This window comes from Candoia aspera, chromosome 13 (assembly GCF_035149785.1).
Source record: "Candoia aspera isolate rCanAsp1 chromosome 13, rCanAsp1.hap2, whole genome shotgun sequence".
NCBI classification, from domain to species: domain Eukaryota; kingdom Metazoa; phylum Chordata; class Lepidosauria; order Squamata; family Boidae; genus Candoia; species Candoia aspera.
The window spans coordinates 21,651,351-21,665,196 of record NC_086165.1 but is presented as its reverse complement, the minus strand read 5'-3'; the positions used below and the strand labels follow the sequence as shown (position 1 = coordinate 21,665,196).

The window sequence follows — 13,846 nt, the reverse complement described above, 5'->3', positions numbered from 1 at the left end:
GACAGTGGAGAAAACAATCAAACATGGAGATGGATAGAACTGCTCTCATGAGATGGAGGGGAATGCACCATGATTGTTTTCTTCCCTGCAGACAACCAGAACTATATTTGGTACACGTGCAGACTGATTACCTTCCTGGAAGAGAAGGTGAAGGGGCCAGAATCAAAATTGTCCATCCCTGAGCTTATCAGATAACAGGAAATTCTTCAAGCAGACAGATTCCCCCCTGAAGAGGGGCAAGTAATGTATGGTGATTAGAGACTTCCTACCAAGAAAATCAGCAATGTGCTGGCTAGACAGCCTTCCTGGTGCACACATTTGTGATGTGACAGAAATACTTCCAAGATTGTTTAAGGCTACTGAGACATAATCCTTCCAAGCGAACTATGAAGCGAGAACAAATTACACAGCCATACACAATTTAGAAGACACTGCAAAGGACTATGAAGTGCTACCCAGGAGGGTCTTTAGGACCAGCTCAATTACTTTTGGAAGTCTTGGAAGAACTCAGATGTCATTCTGGAACCCTTTTCCCCGTTCTCTGTTGAATTAGATCAGGGTTTCTCAACCAGAGTTCTATGGAATCCTAGGGTTCCTCAAGAGGTCACTAAGGGTTCCCTGGGAGATCACAGTTTATTTTTAAAATTATTTCAAATTTGGGCACCTCCACATTAAAGAAGTAAGTTTCATTCCTTATTTTTAGTTTAAGAACACTTTTAATGCATATATACAGGCCCATACATGAAATGAATATAATACTTTTGTAACTTCTGGCTTATATTTGAGCCTGAATATGCAAGGGATCCTGAAAAATAGAGGAATATAGAAAAATATAAAAATAAAGAATGAAACTTACCTCTTTAAAGTGAAGTTGCCTGACTTTGAAACAACTTTTACAATAAACCATGATCTCCAAGGGAACCCCTAGTGACCTCTCACGGAACCCTAGGGTGCCATGGAACCCTGGTTGAGAAACCCTGATCTAGGCATATAGTTTAGATCACTTCCTCCAGTACCTAACTAAAAATACAGAAAACATAACTAGCTTAAAAATTAAATACAGCTTTAAGAAATCCCACATTCACTGACTGATATGTATTAGAGAAGAGCAGATGAATTAGATGGATTAATTAGCTGTTCAATCACCTGCCCAGGCTGAATCTAGTTTAGATATTAACACTATCAACTAAACCCCAAGTAAGCAAATTCTCTTAAAGACAGCTGGGTCCTGAGTGCTCCCAAACTATCTGAGCATCCAAGATTTTGTCCTACTTGCATTGGAAAAGACAAAAGCCCAGAGTGAAACTACCAAGTGCCCTAGAAACCCAGAATTTAATGAATTCCTTCTCATAAAATACATTAAACAGAATGCTTATTCAAACACAGTTGCGAAGATGAAGGCTCTGAAAGCACCCCCTATCAGAAAATGAGAATATAACATTCCCAAAAACTGAAGCAAGAAAGGCAAGAGCATCAAAAGCAAATGCTCACATGATATTTGGAGGTTAAATATTATCTGGCATCACTCCCAGTAACAAAAGTGGAAAACGTTACAAAAAACATCCATTTCCACCTAAATAATAATGCTTTGATGAAACTGTGCATTTAAATAAACAGAAATATCCTAAGCAGCATTGATAAAATAATCCTGCCTTTAAAATAACTGACCTATTTTATATAGGCACCTAGGATCCAACATGTGCTGGTAGCTACACTGTGATTAATCATTGCACCAACAGGAGATATTGCTGTGACAAGCTGGAATTTCACTGAAAAAGCAGCTTTACTAACCTAATAAAGGCTTGTAGTCAGCTGTCTTGAGTCACTGTAGGTAAGTTGCTGTTTAATTCATAAAAAGCTGTGGCAGCAGGTGGTGGAACAGGTCCTCAGGGTTGCCAATCTCTTAGGTCTACCTTAGATAGAAGCAATGGCACAGAATGCAGACAGTGCAGGAGGACGTAACATATGGCTGGTATAGATATTTGCAGATTATAAAAATTGTCAACCACATCACTAAGGAGATAGCACTAGACATTTACTGTAGAAAAGGTTAGCAAGGGCCACTAAAGCACCCATCCACCCATCCATCCCAGGCATCTCCAGTCAAACAGAATGCAAAAAAAGCCCTTCGCTTTTTCCCAGACCTGAAACTACAGCTGCCAATATTAAAAGATAAAAGCACCAGATTACATTCTACCCAACAGGTAAAGGAGCAGCTTCATGTATAAGTTTATAAGCAGGATAATTACCATGCCAGGCCTGCAGATTCCCAGAGATGAGGCAAACCAAAATTAAAAGCTAAACTAGCAGCTCAACTCACAGTCTCCACCTGACCAGACAAAGACAGAACCAGCAAGAACTGACAACCCACCCTCCCTTGATCTGTAATATCAAACATCTCTTCATAGCCAAATTCCTGTTCATTCAATCCTGTTCCATAGGAAGAAATTCTCCAATCAGCCGGAATTCCCAACTGCTCTTCTTGGACAAACAGCCTGCCTGCGCTGACCTTTTGAGTCCAAGCTGAGCAAGGTCTTTACTAGACACCAAGACTCTCCAGGGGACTTGTAACAAACTCAGGGCAACCCACAACCATGCTTCCACAGTGCATCCTTCCCCTACCTACTAGGAACCCTGGCCCAACAACATGGACTCAGCTGTTGAGCTTGGCCCTAATTTAGCATCCCCTACAACGGTACTCAGCACCACAGCAGAGGCTCTAGCAAACTTTGCTCCCATTACCTCCCTACCTGCCATTCACCCAGGAGACGTATTCACAGGATTTCCAATCGATGATCACACTACGTTCATCTGGTGCCACCTTCACATCTTGTTCCTGGCACAACCCATTCTTCATCAACCAGTCTTCCTTTTCTCTTCAAAGGCCTCTGCCCACTCTTTTCAATCTGCATCTACTAGATACTCTTTCCTTCATCCCTACAATGTTATCCATCACAACTGTCCTAACTGCCAGGAAACATGCTGAGACAAGGAACTGGCCTCTAATGTTTTATTGCTTGTTTGTTGTTTATTCGTTTAGTCGCTTCCGACTCTTCGTGACTTCATGGACCAGCCCACGCCAGAGCTTCCTGTCGGTCGTCAACATCCCCAGCTCCCCCAGGGACGAGTCCGTCACCTCTAGAATATCATCCATCCATCTTGCCCTTGGTCGGCCCCTCTTCCTTTTGCCTTCCACTCTCCCTAGCATCAGCATCTTCTCCAGGGTGTCCTGTCTTCTCATTATGTGGCCAAAGTATTTCAGTTTTGCCTTTAATATCATTCCCTCAAGCGAGCAGTCTGGCTTTATTTCCTGGAGGATGGACTGGTTTGATCTTCTTGCAGTCCAAGGCACTCTCAGAATTTTCCTCCAACACCACAGTTCAAAAGCATCGATCTTCCTTCGCTCAGCCTTCCTTATGGTCCAGCTCTCGCAGCCATATGTTACTACAGGGAACACCATTGCTTTAACTATGCGGGCCTTTGTTGTCAGTGTGATGTCTCTGCTCTTAACTATTTTATCGAGATTTGTCATTGCTCTTCTTCCAAGGATTAAGCGTCTTCTGATTTCCTGACTGCAGTCAGCATCTGCAGTAATCTTTGCACCTAGGAATACAAAGTCTTTCACTGCTTCTACATTTTCTCCCTCTATTTGCCAGTTATCAATCAAGCTGGTTGCCATAATCTTGGTTTTTTTGAGGTTTAGCTGCAAGCCAGCTTTTGCACTTTCTTCTTTCACCTTCATCATAAGGCTCCTCAGTTCCTCTTCACTTTCAGCCATCAAAGTGGTATCATCTGCATATCTGAGATTGTTAATGTTTCTTCCAGAGATTTTAACTCCAGCCTTGGATTCCTCAAGACCAGCTTGTCGCATGATGTGTTCTGCATACAAGTTGAATAGGTAGGGTGAGAGTATACAGCCCTGCCATACTCCTTTCCCAATCTTAAACCAGTCCGTTGTTCCATGGTCTGTTCTTACTGTTGCTACTTGGTCGTTATACAGATTCTTCAGGAGGCATACAAGATGACTTGGTGTCCCCATACCACTAAGAACTTGCCACAATTTGTTATGGTCCACACAGTCAAAGGCTTTAGAATAGTCAATAAAACAGAAATAGATGTTTTTCTGAAACTCCCTGGCTTTTTCCATTATCCAGCGGATATTGGCAATTTGGTCTCTAGTTCCTCTGCCTTTTCTAAACCCAGCCTGTACATCTGGCAATTCTCGCTCCATGAACTGCTGAAGTCTACCTTGCAGGATCTTGAGCATTACCTTACTGGCATGTGAAATGAGTGCCACTGTTCGATAGTTTGAACATTCTTTAGTGTTTCCCTTTTTTGGTATGGGGATATAAGTTGATTTTTTCCAATCTGATGGCCATTCTTGTGTTTTCCAAATTTGCTGGCATATAGCATGCATTACCTTGACAGCATCATCTTATTGCTTGTACATAACAGGAATCCTAACAAACTGAAGAAGCGTGGGAAAAACCCAGCCATATAAACCCCAAAGGTTAAGGCGGTCCCGATCGGTGTCTCTTTGAATGGCTACCTAATTCCTCAGTGCTACGCATGCGCTTAACAGTCTGGATGGGAGCCCCCTGCTGGCCATCCTTACTCATGACAACAACTATCCCTTCTAATATTTCTCACCTCCCTGATCTTCCTCCTCCTTCAGTTTCTGCCCTCTGTCAGCCACCTTTCTTCTCCCTGCCACTCTGGTGTTCCTTAGCAGGGCCACATGTTCAGGCATGTAGCTCAACGCCTCTCCAATATTCTTGCTACCACAACAGACACCAACATTATCATTCCTTCTTCCAAACTCCATCTAACCAACCCCTGCCCCCCAAAAGCTCAGTCACAACACACCAAACCATTGCTATTTTATTAAAAAAGCGGTATGTAGAAAAAGTAATGTATTACTTAACTCCTTGGAGAAAATAGAAAGGTAACAAATAATAATCCAGATATTGTCAGTCATTAGTATCTCTTTCTCCCTTAAACTAAAGAATCCCCTGAAATGTTAGCTTTGGCTTTTTATGGATTTTAGTGCCTCATGAAAAATCAGCATCAAGTTTCCTAAGTTTTTTAAAAATACTCACACCCAAGGTTATAGAGAAAACAGTCCTCCTTGCCTCCTAGTGAACAATCAGGATATCACAGATAATCTTCCCCTTTTTTATTTCTTTACTACAATAACTTTGGAGAACAGTTTGTGAAGTGAACTGTAAGCACCTCAGACTGTACAGTATGAAGAATGCTGAGAAGTTAACCTTCTGCCATGGCTGAAGAAAAGAACAAACCAAAGAAAAAGGTAAGAAAGATTCCAAAAGAAAAAAAAATAGAAACTGTACATTGTGTTTGAATGCTAACACAAAGGATAAGATGCCTGTATTTTTTTTTTTGGTTTGTTTTAAAGCCTAAACCAGAACCTTTTAGTATTACAGTTTGCATGGAAATATCTTCTGCTTCTTTACAGAAAGTGGTTCATGCATCTGATTAAGGTTGCTGCAGCAGATAGAAGGGGTACCAATAATTCTGTAAGCTGCCTGGATTCACTGTATGTGAGTTGGGCAGCCTTATAAAATTGTTTAATTTTATAAATAAAACTGCACTGAGAATTTTATTTCTAAAACAGGAAAACTAACCTTCTGAATCCACTGGGGTTCAAACTATATTCGTTGCTAGCTATCCTACATTAAGTAATCAGAAGATGAAAGCAACACTTCAAAACACATATTGTCATGAAAAATCTGCTTCCTGTGGGGACAATGATGGCTGAACAGGTTTTCCTGTGAGCTCCGCGGGCTGACCTGACAGCGTGGCATTTTTTTCAGGCTCAGACAGGTTTCCTTGGAGCCCAGAAGTGTTCTCCAGAACAAGGAGAGCCCCAGGAATCACCCCTTGTGTCCTCTGGCAGCTGGCCATAGCCAGAAGATCGCAAATGGCGTTTCATGTTCAACTGGTACGTGATCGGCTGGGAGGTGAGGTTGTCATCTTTTCCCAAGCAGCACTGAAGCCAAAAATGGACTCCAAAACCAACCACCCCATTTCTAAACCACCAAGGGGATTTTTGTATATTTGTTACTCAAGAGAGGCTTTTTACAGCAAAGAAATGCAGAATCTCTTGGTGATGTTCATTATTTTGGGGATTAATTTGGAAATTTTGCTATAGATAGATAGATAGATAGAAACACTGAGAATTAAAGATTTGTTTTTCTATTGCCTTTTTAAAAAAATAAACTAAGCTTTGAGGACTATAAAAGATTTTTCCTACTTTGATGAATCTGCAGAATTGAATTTCAACCTGCTTTTACTTTCTTGTGGGAACAGTCTTTGTTTTCACTTTCTACTATGCTGATTGGTTACTTCTGAAGATAACGAGTTGGAGGATATTTTTAACACAACTGCCTTTACCTTTTTGAGTCACTAGAGGGTGCCATAATCTACTGTGGAGAGACATGGAGGAAATTAAAGCTATTTTTAAAGAATTTTATCTTGAAGTCTCTCAAGTTCTGGACCATCCCTCAGAACTTGTGGAGTTCAAATTGTGCCAACGATCAGAGGAAACTGGTAGTTACCCCAAGTACAAAGCTGCTTCTCCAGGGAAGAAGATTAGGATCAGTGACTTGAAAAACTGAATTGTTGGGGTCTGAAGAAGAGATTTGGATTTAAAAAGAGAGCTGGGAAAGACTGTTTTGTTGGAACATCATGATCGAGAAAGATCTAAAGGCTTCAAACGCTGGAAGGTTCTTGAAGAACATTTGGACTTTTTAAGGCAGGCTGCAAAACTGGAAGTTTATAAGGGGAAAACTCTGTTTACAATGTTGAGGTAAGTAAATGCTTTGGTTTATTTTGAAGTGGGATAATTGCTTAAATATGTTTATCAGGATGGCTTTTTAAGGGTTTAGAGGAATGCTTTTGCTTTTTGGATAAGAGTCTTATTTTTGGTAAAACAATATTAAAGTTATAAGTAAGTAAGTAAGTAATAAGATAGGCAGGTTTCGTTTTGTTAGTTTAGTTGGCAGAGAGGAATAAAATTATAGTAAAGAAGGATAATATTGACCTGTTTGCTCTTTAGGTGAAAAACTGTGTTTGAAGGGGGTTTTTTATGTTAAGTGGGAAGGAAAATTTGTTTTAGAGAAGAATGTTGCATTGAGAATTGAAACGGTCTACAGAAATAAAGTTCATCATAGTTTAAATTGGAGTAAGAGACTGATATTGATTTATGTCTATCTCTGCTGTAGAAAGTCAGAAGTTACTCTGTAGTTTTTTTGGTACCTTCACACCTTTTTAGTTTCTTTTCCTTTCTTTGTAGTTTTTTGTCTCGTGCTTTTTAGTTTTTAATCTATATCTTGAAAATTTAATAAAGTTTTAAATTTAAAAAAGACATATTGTCATGAAAAATCCATTCATGTTAACTTCCAAGCCATATGCATCTTTAATTGACAAATTCCAAAATGTACCACAGAGTCAAACCTCCCCTGACAACTGCAAAAAGTTGGATAGCCTAATAATATTCTTGTTTAAGATAAGTATGTCAACATCACCAGTTTGTAATTATGAAGAAAAATTAAATCTCAAAAGACTCAACCTACCAATGACTGTATCTGGTGCCTTGAATAGGAAAGTTTGATCAGTAGAATTAATATGATTCTAGGCCTGACACTGATGAACAGTGAAAAAGGGAAGCTCCTTGTGGTTTAGCACATTGTTTAAATTATTTGGGTTTTGATTTCTTCCCCAGGGTTGTCCTGAGTGGAAGAAGCCAACATTTTTAGTTCAATAACATACTAAACACAGCATGGGTGGCTCAATCTTCCCTTTTGTTTAAGAGAAATCACCAGATGTGATTGATAAATCTCTTGCTCAATCATATAAGATGACTTGTTCTACACTCGGTATCTGAAAGGACTTTGTAGCTTACTGGGCTTGCCCTCAAGTCCCCTGGAACCAGCTTGTCTTCTCCTGAAATCTGAGCCCTTCAGCATACTCCAGAGAAAGTCCATTTTTCTGGATGTCACTGGGTTAGCACAGCTGGAATCATTTTGCAGTTCTTCATGTACAGTGCCATTTGGTCTAGTGGTTAAGGCATCAGGCTAGAAACCAGAAGACTGTGATTTCTAGTCCTGCCTTAGGCATGAAGCCAGCTGGGTGACCTTGGGCCAGTCACTCTCTCTCAGCTCTAGGAAGGAGGCAATGGCAAATCACTTCTGAAATCTTGTCAAGAAAACTGCAGGGACTAGTCTAGGCAGTCACCAAGAATTGGACACAATTCAATGGCAGAAAAAAAAAGTTAAAACCTGATTTATACTGACATATGGTCACTATAGTTTTGGGCACTTGGCAACGCATCTGTCAAAGAGTTCAAAAGCTGTTAAAACAGAACTTAAAATAGCTGACAAATTTTAGGTGAAGGAGAATTTCATTCTATATGAAATCAATATTGATACAGCAGCACCATTTTCAATATGTATGCTGCGATACTGAATGGTATTTCAGAGGTCAGGTCAAATAGAGATAGAAAATACAGGTAGTTCTCTACTTTTGACCATTCATTCGGTGACCGTTTAAAGTCATGATAGTGCTGAACTAAGGTGCTGAACGACCAGTCCCCAAAGTTACGGCCATTGCAGTGCCCTCACGGTCATATGATCGTGATCTGGGTGCTTGGCAACCCATTTGCACTTAGGACGAGTTGCCAAGCACCTCATGATCACGTCATCACCATCTGCAACCTTCCCTGCCGGCTTCCCCAGAAAGTCAATGGGGAAGCCGGCAGGGAAGGTTACAAGTTGCTGGGGTGAGTCTCCCCCACGCGTGCACCCTCCCCAGCCCCTCTGTGCTCTCAAACCAGCTACTCATGCACACCTGTGCACCCTCAACCTGCGCTGGACACTCACATGCCCTCCCCGACTCACGCTGTACCTCTCACGCACCCCCTTCCCCCGGCAGCAGCCACTTACCTGCCGGCCAGCCTGGGACTCGCAATTTCCTGCTGGCTTCCTCACAGACTTTGGTTGTGGGAAGCTGGCAAGAAGTTGCCGTGTCTAACGACTCTGGGATTCAGTTAACAATGGCAACCAGGACTGCAGGGATTGCCGTCACTAAGCAATGCGGCTGCGCTTTACAACCACATCGCTTAGCGATGGAAATTCTGGTCCCAGTTGTTGTCGTAAATGAAGGACTACCTGTAAACAGTTTGACAAGGAATTCTTAAAGGTGAAAATGAGGCATGGATAATGGGCATCCAGGTGAATTTGTATAAAAAATTGTCCCTTGACTGCTGGAAGATGGTGCTCAAAAAGTAACCCGGGTCCATAGGACATTGTAATGTGCTACAGTGGCTCCCTTTTGGACAGTAGTTCTTCACTGAAAAATTTTGCTCTGGAAGACTGAATTATTCTTGTAGATGCATCTGCTCTTTTCAGTTATTTACCAAGGCATGGAAACTAACAGGAAGACAACAGAAATGGATATTGTGCACTTTTATGATTGAAAAACAACAATACCAAAAGGCTGGAAAGATTTCTATCCTCCTCCAATTACACAATGTTCTGAAGAGATCATCCTACTTTCTGTATCAGCAGGAGTCAAAACAGGAAGCCTATGTAGAAATTGGGGTTGCATATACTAATTTATATGCCTAATTTCTCTGTCTTCTATTAATAAAATGGCTAAATGTTAATAATTTAATTGCATAATACAAAATGTATATATAGGTACCAACTTTTCTATATCTGCTCTTCTGGGTTTTTTTATTCTTGTTCTTCTGCCAAAAAAAAAAGTTACTCCCATCAACCTTTACATTCACTGATCAGGGAATGCTTCTGAGTTCAGAAGAAATGTAGCATATCATGACACATGTGCAATGGCACATTCCACCACATTCCCAGATTCTCTAGGTCCAGACATCCCCAGACTCAATACAGTCCCTCAAGTCACTTCATCTACATGGGCCGTAAGATGAAGACTGGTGCTGAATACTTCAGAATGCTCTGCTTAGGACAGAAATACTCACAAGTCTTCTTTAACGTGGTGCCAAGCAGACATTTTACATAACATGGCCAATGATTGGGACAACAGGAACTGTAATCCAATAAAATCTGGTGTATATCAGATTAAGGAAGAAACATTAACGTAGCATTGTTTAAGGAGAGATCCATCTAAAAACATTAAAGATCTTCTCTTATCCTACCTGTTTTTTTACTCTGAAATTATTTTGCAAAGGACACAACTTACTTCTTCTAGCACTAATGAGTCAAATCAAGCCAAGATTCTGCTAGGACTTATCAGATCAATGGCATTCACTTCAGTTTACACCTAGAGCAGAGGAACAGATGCAAGAGGTATGGCTTAAGGGAATACCCAGCCTAAAGGTCATCCACTCATCTACGCTGCAAGAGACTGCGAGCCATCACTTTCCATGTTCCATGTAGAAAGAATAACATCTGTGTAAGACAGAAAGGGATGCCATTGCTTCGTTAATTTGCCTCCTAAACTAAAGAACAACAAGCTGGATTTTCTGACGATTAAAGAGGACAGACATTGTTTATGCTGGAAAAGAGAACATCTTGTATGCACTGGCTGTGGGAAAACATGAATTAATTTATAACACTGCCAAGAGCTCACTGTTTCTGCAAACAAGGTGAGTGGGCAGAGACAGAGACACAAGTAAGAGAGAGAGAGAGCCAGTCTGGTGTAGTGATTAAGGCATTAGGCTAAAAACCAGGAGTCTGTGAGTTCTAGTCTCGTTTTAGGCACAAAGCCAGCTGGATGACCTTGGGCCAGCCACTTTCTCTCAGTCCTAGGAAGGAGGCAATGGCAAACCATTTCTGGAAAACCTTGCCAAGAAAACTGCAGGGACTTGTCCAGGCAGTCTCCGAGAATTGGACATGATCGAACAGATTAAATATATATAAATATAAATATATAAACACACACCTGACTATAAACAGGCATGTAAAAAGCTTAAACTGGCCTGAAACTATGTGATCAAGTCATATCCAGCCATCCATCCCGAGTACTTGGACAGAATGAACACTGTAAAATACAAGTGTCATTGTCAAAGGATTTATTTGATGATAAAGAAGTGCTTAGGGACAACTGTTTTCCCAAAATTATTGCCAAGCACTAGCAGACCATCATTTGCATCTTTCTGGGCTGTCAGCCAGCTGCTAATCACTGGCCTTTGCAGTTTAATTTCTGCAAATAAATGAACCACACTATGGAAGCAGCTGGCAAAAACTCCTTTCCCCAGCAGCAGTAGACTCAATCCTGTTGTCTCTTAGTACCTTTCAGCTGTTTGCCAAGGCTGCATCATTTATACAAACATCAAGGCACTACTGCAGCCTCAGATCCCCCCACAGTACCAACTGTGTATACCTTTCCTCCTGAAAATGAGGGTAGCATATTAATTCCAACTAACAACTTATCTGAAAAGAAAGAAATATGGAAGAATGGATGGAAGCTTGCAGAGATAGTATAGCTACTCTATCACGTGCTAGCAAAGCATGTAAAACAGGTGGCTGCTCACAAAATTCCAACATATATTAGCAATAAAGGACCAGCAAAACACCCACATCCCTGCATGACATGCCCCCATCCACTTTGTCTACAGTAGCCTTCGCTCCTTCTTCATTAAGAGCTATAAAAGACTATCCAGCCTTGGTCACAGGCTCTGGGATAAGAGAACAGACCGGAGACACACTGGCTCCAGCCATTAGCAAGAGAAGCCAAGGCCGCTGGGAGGGAGGGAAAAAGAAAGGACATTGTGGCAAGAGGGCAAAAGAGTCTTTCCTCATCCGTTAAGACATGACATCTGACTGTCACAATTAACTGCCCCAGGACTAGAGGCATAAAGGGATGGCTCATCCATCAAACTAAGAGTTCCTGGACTGTCACGTACACAATCTCTTGGAACCACTTTCCTTCAAAAAACAGGACACAAATCTAGGTACAAAAATCAGGTGCTAGCAAGAGATGAAACGGGCAATCAGTGAACCTGTAAAGAGCTAGGGGATTACAGGCAGGTGCAAACGGCAAGGGGAGACATTCTGGAGGCAGAGAGGTGAACTGGCTTCAAAAGCAGGAGTCACTGACAGTCCCTCTACCACAGCATACTAAAACCACCGGTAGAGTCTTTGGCACCAGCAGCTACATCAGGAACCACGCAATGTGCGCACAGGCCCACCTGAAGGCGATCTCAACAGGGCGAATAAACTCATCTAAATGGCATCATGCTGATCCATACCACTCACTGCCTAGAATTCTGCATGTTTTAATTGGTTTCATTTATAACCCAGCAGCAGCAACAAGGGAATAAATCATTATCCGATGTCTCTGGGCCAAAGCTTTGCAGCTATCAGATCAGCCATACAAGAGCACAGCAGGTCTTCCAGATGAACTCAAACAACTCTGACAATTTTGGTGGGAGGAAGAGAGCCCTTGAAGTCTTCCTCACACTTTCCGAAGTATAGGACCAAACCTTGTAACAAGACGACAAAAGGGGCCACAAGGCAACATTTTCAAATTCACTCACATTTCATGGCAGCAGGGATCGCATTTCAATAGCTATGATTCCCCAAATGACACCTTTGTAATATTCGCTGCTAAAAGAAGGTCGTGAGAGCCTCTCCGCCGCCCAAGGCCTCCTCTGCCCCCTCAGCAGTGCAGAAGCCGGGAACCTGCCTGCGCCCGGGAGGAGGACCCGGAGAGCCCGCGCGACCGCTCGCCCAGCCCGGTTCCGGCACGCTGCCTCCGCGGCGAGCACGTCCGCAGGCCTGAGCAGCGGCCTCGCGCGCCCCACAGCCGGCGAGCTCCAGCTCCCGGAGAGCGGACCCGTCTTCCGCGGAAACGAAGGCTCCGAGCAGCACCCGGCCCTTCCACGCGCCCTCTCGCTCCTCCTCCGGGAAGCCTAAGGCGCCTGCTCCGAACTCTCCGCCGTAGAGACTGAGGCCCTAACGGGAGTTTCTCCGCGAGGCCGGAGAGCCGAGGGCGGCCGCCGCTCCCGTCGGCATCGGAGAGGCTGCTCCGGGCGCCGCTCAGCCCTGCAGCCGTGCCAGCCCTTCGGGACAGGCCGCGGGCCGGGAGAGCCCGCCGCGCCTCCTCCCCGCAGCAACGCGGACCAACCCCCACCCCGCGGCGGCGGCCCGGAGCTCCCCCGCGCGGAGGCAGACGGCCCGCTCACCCGCTCGGCGCGTCCCGGGCCGGGGCTCGTTCCGGCGCTGGCGCAGCCGCGATCCACTCCGCCGGCCGCCGGCCCAGGCAGCTCGGCGCGGAGGGGGGGCGCTTGGGCGGCGGGCTCCGCCCCCGCTGACGTGCCGCGAGAGAGCGCAGGGCGGGGCGCCGTCAATCAAAGCAGGGCCGCCCCGGCACCGATGGCAAGGCGGGTCTTCTGTCCCGGGCGGAAGCCGGCGGGGCTAGTCGCCGGGCTGCAGGGGAAGCTGGAGCCGATGGCGGGGCGCCGGCGCGCTTCCTTCCCCAGCGAGAGGAATCCCTCCGCGGCGCCTTCCGAGCGCTTGGGGCGGAGCCTCGGCGGCGGCCTGTGCCTCGCCCCTCCCTGCCCGGCACCTGCGCGGAGGCGGGTGCCCGGGAGGAGGCCCGTTTCCCGGGCGGAGTTGCCGGGTGGGCTCCCCTGCGGGGACGGGAAGAAACCGGGATGGTAGCGTTTACGCAGCTGGCCGAGCTACAAACGAGGAAAACCGCGCCGTGGCTTCGGCAGGCCGGACCTTCTAATGCGAGCTCATTTTGGCCTGCCCGCAGCACTCGCTGACCCTTGACCCTGCTCTGCTCACCCCACACTACGCCAAAGGAAGATAGTACAGCTTAATGGTGTAGTCCTGGGTGG

At 44.3% G+C, this 13,846-nt stretch overlaps 2 protein-coding genes across 3 annotated transcripts in view; one reads left to right on the top strand and one right to left on the bottom strand.

The window, feature by feature from the left end:
• GLCE (glucuronic acid epimerase) overlaps positions 1-13,280 on the bottom strand; it is a 43,805-nt gene extending 30,525 nt beyond the window's left edge. Inside the window, exon 1 of one of the 2 annotated variants that reach the window (XM_063313858.1) lies at positions 13,187-13,280. The gene's annotated coding sequence lies outside the window, so the exon portion shown is untranslated. The remainder of the gene's footprint in view (positions 1-13,186) is intronic. The other variant, XM_063313859.1, reaches the window with a different exon arrangement.
• LOC134504939 (skin secretory protein xP2-like) lies at positions 5,942-13,664 on the top strand. The gene is made up of 3 exons (XM_063314386.1): positions 5,942-5,981; positions 12,619-12,858; positions 12,946-13,664. Exons 1-3 carry the CDS (start codon positions 5,942-5,944, stop codon positions 13,662-13,664), a joined length of 999 nt encoding a protein of 332 aa, XP_063170456.1.
• The last annotated feature ends 182 nt before the right edge of the window (positions 13,665-13,846 follow it).